General features: G+C 52.5%; 1 protein-coding gene across 2 annotated transcripts in view; it reads left to right on the top strand.

Annotated features, from left to right (window-relative positions):
* The first annotated feature begins 1,393 nt into the window (after positions 1 to 1,393).
* Positions 1,394 to 6,000, top strand: part of SETD2 (SET domain containing 2, histone lysine methyltransferase) — a 107,145-nt gene continuing 102,538 nt past the window's right edge. For both annotated transcript variants that reach the window (XR_004960178.1, XM_036267207.1), the window contains exon 1: positions 1,394 to 1,633. Coding sequence is in view for 1 of the 2 variants with exons in the window: in XM_036267207.1 (XP_036123100.1) it covers positions 1,563 to 1,633 (71 nt within the window). In the remaining variant the exon portion in view is untranslated. The remainder of the gene's footprint in view (positions 1,634 to 6,000) is intronic.

Genomic DNA, 6,000 nt, shown 5'->3' with positions numbered 1-6,000 from the left:
ATCCTGTTAACAGTGAGAGGACCTATTCACATTAACATTCTCATGTCCATGTCGCCATGAGAAAAAGCAGAGAAATTGGGTTAACATTCACGGTCTGCAACAAGTGGCCACGGGAGACCAGAACCCAGGGAGCCCACGGACGGTCACTGGACCTGGGCGCACGCGCACGCGCACGCACGCCAGCGTGCGTAACCCCCGGGAAGACCCATGTTACTCGAGCACTAACAGACCTTGTCAGCCCACATGTGTCGGTGCGTTCACGTACAGCACACACACGTATATAAGACATAAAGATGGGCTAGTAAAGGATGTTTGTTCTCTCAGATCGCGTTTGGTAGTTGCGACACACTGTTTCAGCTCGGACCTTGGAACACCAGACGGCAGGCGGGGGCACCACAAACAGGGCGGTCTGTCTCCCGCTCGGGAGCTGCCAGCCCAGACCCCGGTGCCACCGGCGAGCTCCGCCAGGGCCCGGCCCCGGTTCCGCTGTCCCGTCGCGCGGCCACGGGGTCTCCCGTACACGGGCCCATCGCCTCCCAACACCCCGTCTTGGGAACTGGGATTTGAACGTGCGGGTGGAGGGGGCGGGTGGGCACACCAGCCTTCAGTGCCTAACACGTACCTCCGTCCAACTGCCTGCGGGTCGAACCGGGCTCGAACTTTCCGTGGGACAGAACCCACAAAGAAGTTCAGCCCGCGAGCGCCGAGCGCTCCGCGCCCCGAGGGTTCGCCAGGCTTGACCGCTCCTGTTCCTCCCCTAAGGCCCACGAACCGAGAGCGGGGCCGCAGCTCCAGGGCCGGGGTGCAGGCTGGAGACGGCGAGGGCGGAGGCGCGTCCCGGGCGCTCGGCGTGGGGCGTGATGAAGGGCGCCGGGGAGCCGCGCCGGGGAGAAACAATGGCGGGGGGCGAGGGCCGGCGCGGCCAGCGCGTTACCTCAGAGCCGGGGGCAGGCCCTCGGCGCCGCTGCGCACTCCGCTGCTCCGGGGGGCAGGTCTTCGAGGGTGGCGGGGCAGGAAGGCTAGTGCCCCGGTGGGTTCGGGCACTTGTCCCGACGTCGCCGGCCACCAACTCTGAGGCCGGCCGGCTGGCTCACGCCTCCACCCGGACCGCCTCGCAGGGCCGGAGGGAGAGAGGTCGCGGCGCCGCCACCCTCCGTCCGGGACCGGCCTACGGTGCTCGGGCCCGGGGTTACCGTTCCGGGAAGCCGCACGCAGGGTCGGACCGCTCGGCCGGCTGCGCCCAGCCGCGCCTGCGCCAGCCTGGGTTCGCCCTGCAGCTGCGGGCGCTCCGACTGGCGCGGCTCCGGCGTGTCTCTTTAAGGGGCCGGGCCAGCGCGGCTGAGGGGCGGGCGGGGAGCGCGTCGCTCCCGGAGCGAGAGGGTGGGGGAGAGCGCGGCGGGCGGGAGGGCGCTGGAGGGAGGGAGCGAGCTAGCGACACGGGCCGCCCCTGCCGCCGCCGCCGCCGCCGCCGCCGCGGTCGCACCAGCGGCCTCCTCCCCTCCCCTCCCTCCCGTCGCCCTGCCGCGGGGAGGGGGCTCGCGTCGCTGCCTCAGCCGCTCCAGATGAAGCAGCTGCCGCCGCAGCCGCCTCCGAAGATGGGAGATTTCTACGACCCCGAGCACCCGACCCCTGAGTAAGTATCAGCTCCGCGGCCTCCCGCTGCCATCGACCGCCTCAGCCCGAGCCCGGGGCGGCGCATCCTGACGGGCGGCGGCGCGGGCCGGCGCGAGGAGTAACGGGCCTGTGGTGGACTCGCGCAGGCGGCGTGGGGAGCAGGCCCGCGCCGCCGCCTCTCCCGGGCCGCGGCGGGCCGGCGGTTGGGCCCGGCGTTGGCGCCGCTCCTCGCGTTGCAGCGGCGGTTGGGCCGGGCCGGTGGGGGAGGGGCGGCCACGGCCTCCGCCGCCGCCGCGTCTGCACCGACCCGGCCTGCCCGCGGCTGGGAGGGCTCCTCTGGCTCCCCGCGGCCCGCTCAGGCCGCGCTGCAGGCGAAGAGGCCGAGGCGGAGGAGCTGCCGGTGCCCGACTCGGCCAGAGGGCACCGGCGAGGGTAGGCCGCGAATCCCCGGGCTCGGGTGGAAGCTCGACCCGTCACCCGGCCTCCTGGTAACGGCGGCTCTGACCGGAAGGGCCTAGCGCGCGTCGCTCGGCCCGGGGCCGCGGAGGGGCCCGCGCTGCACTCTCGGGCTTGGGTTTGGCTCCTGGAACTGGATCCTGGCCCCGGAGTGCTTCCGGCTCCAGGTTCTGCACCTTGGGCGCCCCGGTTCTGTAATGGTGGCGAGGGTTGTGGAGCCCCGATGGCGAGGTGACACCGGGGTGGTTTTTCCGCCCGAAAGCGAAAGCCCTCGGAGGGGCACACGTTCTCGTCCCGATTAAGAGATCTGCACGCTCTGGAAAGGACGCTCTGCTCCCCCGGTCACAGGAGCCTCTCGCCCCAAATGGACGACGTTCTGCTCCCAGGGAAGACTCGCTTAAAATCCAGGACTCGTGTGAGGAGTCCCGAAGGAGACAGATTCTAGAAAACTGCAATACCGTTTTGCCCAATAGTCTTTTTTTTTTTTTTCCCCAGCCTAGGACATTTTAATATTTTTGTTAAGGGCTGTATCTGCCACTGTATGCGATACCCCAGGGACCTTACTCTCTCCGGCCTGGATTCACTTTCCCCCCTTCGGCCGCACAAGATGACTGTTTACAAAGCCGTGCTCAGCCATCCACACCGTAACGCGGATAGGGGTTTCGAGTGAAACTGTTACCTTTATGGCCAGAATGATACCAATAGGTTTCCTCTTTTGGACACATTTTACCTTAGTTCTCCTTTGGCTCTGTTTTGTTTTTTTTTTCCCCCACCCTTTTCCAAATCTTTTCGCCTTGGTCCAGAGATGTCTGGATTTTACTTGATAGTTGTTTGTTTCAAGGCCAGCGCAGAAGGATTCTGTTGGGGTGTTGTTGGCTATGGCTGCCCAAAAAGAGAGATAATTATTCTACCTTTCTAAAACAAAACCCAACTCTTTGCAATACGTTTTGTCAACGTGGCTTTCTCCTTTCATGGATTCTTATAGACGAAAAGTACCTTAATTAGATTGTTTTGATTTCCTGCACAATCATTGGTGGAATTACAAAGCTCATGTTATAGGCTTTTGGTTTGGGGCTTGGAAAATCTAAAAGAAAAAAAAAAAGTTGGTCATGGTTCAATAAAACTCTTATTGAACACTTGTCCTATATAAAGTAACATGGTGGCCTCTGAATGGGCTAAGTGCCTGCTTTCAGTTCCTTTCCAGGTTGTTTGATGGAGTCCAGAAGCTTTAAGGATCACATTCTTACATTTCTGTGGGGAAAACATACTTTTTCATACTATATGGAAAAATGGACTCAAGTGCATCTTGATAGACACGAATAGGGGGATCAAGAATGTTTTATTGCTTTACACAAAGTCTTAGAGTTTTTTCACTGCTTTTCTGTTTTCACTGCTTTAGATTGCTAACAGTGACTAAGTTCCAAAGTGTGTGTGTGTGTGTGTGTGTGTGCACGCGTGTGTGCGTGCTGGCCTGCCTGGACTGTATAAAGAATTATAAAATGTTTTCTATCATACTATGAGAACTGGAAGGGATCTTCGTAGGCATCCTGAACATTATCACCTGTTTTACAGATGCAGAAACTGAAGCCTAGAGAAGTGAAGTGACAGCAAACCCTATGAGGTGGTATGTATAAGATAGTTAGTGTCTATACCATTGGAGAGAGTAAAGCAGTCTAGTGTAGGGTTAAAGAAATAGGACTTCAGAGTCAAACTTGGGTTTGAACACTAGTTGAACCTTGGACAAGTGACTTCATCTCTCTAAGCTTGGATTTCTCATCTTTGAAATAGGTATATAATGATAGCAACCTCATAGGGCTTTGGGGAGGATTGAATGAGAATAATGCGTGAAGAGCACTTGGCACAGGATGTGGCACGTGTAATTGTTTCTAGCTGGGGTCATTAGGGGAAATTTAAGAGTTAGGATTTTAAGTCAAGCACGATAAGATTAGGTGGGCTTGAGGGGGTGACAAGGCTGGGGGAAGGAATGACAAGGGCTCTTTTTCGACTTTAGATAGTTTGACATGATTCTTAGATACATGAAGGAATTGAGGCACAAAACGTAAATTCAGTTTGAAGTTAACAGTTAGAACCTGATGTTCTGTATTTGTTTTGTACTCACTCTTTACTCAGCACAGCTGTAAGACCTGGCTTTTCTCTGTAGCAGGTAGGATTGTGTTTCAGGTGAAAATGACTGTGATCACCTGAGTATCTGTGCTTTAGGTACCTGCTATTGGGCAGGCCTAGGGCCAGGTGTTGGAGGATACTGCAAATTAGAGCCGGTCAGAGTCTTCAAGGAACTCTTCTAGAGACAGGCAAGTCCTTTGCAGTGATAGAAGTACTGTTCTTTGAACATAAACATGTTTATTTTTGTGCTAAACATAGGCGCACTAGAGGGTGTACAGAACAAACAAACTTTTGCTCTTGTAGGCACCCACTAGTGAAGGGTGGTAAACAATAAATATATAATTCAAAGGTAAGTGCTCTGAAAAATGGAGCAGTGCAAGGGGGATCCAGAATTTCTGGGGAAAATATTGCAAGTTAAAATGAAGTAGAGTAGGTGAGCCTTTTTGAGACTGAAATACAGGCAAAGACTTAAATGGGAGGGAGTTAGCCATGTTAATACCTGGTGGGAAAGCATTTTAAGTAGGGGAAATAAATAGTTCCACGGCACCGAGGCACACCTAGTGAGTTCTGCCCAGTATGGCTAGAATGAAATGAGAACAATAAAGAATAATAGTAGATTGGGTTGGTGTGGGGTGCAGATTTCACAGGTCTCTGTGGAGCTATTATAAAGATTTTTCCCAGAGCTTTCAACAGAATAGTGACATGATTTGCTTTCAGCTTCAGAAGGATCACTCAGTTTGTAAGAGGGAACAATAGTAGAAGCAGGGGGCACTTGTAGGGAAGTTAGTAAACTAGGAGAAAGATGCAGGTGAATTGTACCAAGGTGGTAACAGGAGACGATGAGAAATGGTTGAATTCTGGGGATATTTTGAAGATCGAACCTATATTATTTGTTGGCATGTGAGAGAGGAGCCAAGGATGATTCCAAGGTTTTTGGTATGAGCAGTTAGAAAGATTTGAGTTGTTTTCAACAACTATAGGGATGACTGTAAGAAGAGCAAGTTTGGAGAATAGATTAGGAATTTAGTTTTAGACTTGATGAGTTTGAAATACCTGTTAGACATTCAGGTTGAATTGATGTCCAGGGGAAAAGTATATACTAAAGATGAATTTTGTAGTCATCAACTTAGGTAATATTCAAAACCACTAGACTGGATGGGATCATCAAAGGATCCAGTGTAGAAAGAGAGAAGGGCCCAGAATGGGTCCTTTTAAACTGTAGTGTTGAGAGGACTGTTATAGTACACAGTGTAGAGGTCTTAACATGGATAGCATCCATAAACTTGGGAAAATTACCTTGTCACTAACCTCTAACTAGAAGTTAGCATTTCTTTTAATTACTAATGTAAACAGCAAGCTACAGAACTATTAACAGTACCTGTGTTTTTACTACTACAAATCATAGATATTTTTATAATATATTGTGGTTATTGTAGATATCTCAAAATGTTATGTTCATCGTTACATTGAAATTACAGTAGATATAAGATCCGCCACTAGATTGTTAAGAAGCATATTACTATTATCACACATTTGGGTTTTTTTGGTCCCTAATGTGACTGGTCTCCTTTGTAACCAAATATATTTTATTTTACGTTATACATTTAAAAATATTAAGCTGAGAAGACATCTACAGGCTTCATCAGACTGCCAAAATGGCCTAAGGCACAAAAAAGTTAAACCTCTGGGCTCTGGAGCCATAACTGTCGGTTTAGGATCTTACCTCTTTTATTTAATAGCATTATTAACCTGGGCAAGTTTTGTTATGACTCTATGCCTTGGTGTCTTTATTTATAAAGTGGGGAT

The sequence above is a fragment of the Molossus molossus genome, unplaced genomic scaffold (genome assembly GCF_014108415.1).
Source record: "Molossus molossus isolate mMolMol1 unplaced genomic scaffold, mMolMol1.p scaffold_m16_p_18, whole genome shotgun sequence".
Lineage (NCBI taxonomy): Eukaryota > Metazoa > Chordata > Mammalia > Chiroptera > Molossidae > Molossus > Molossus molossus.
This window is presented reverse-complemented; position numbering and strand designations above follow the sequence as displayed.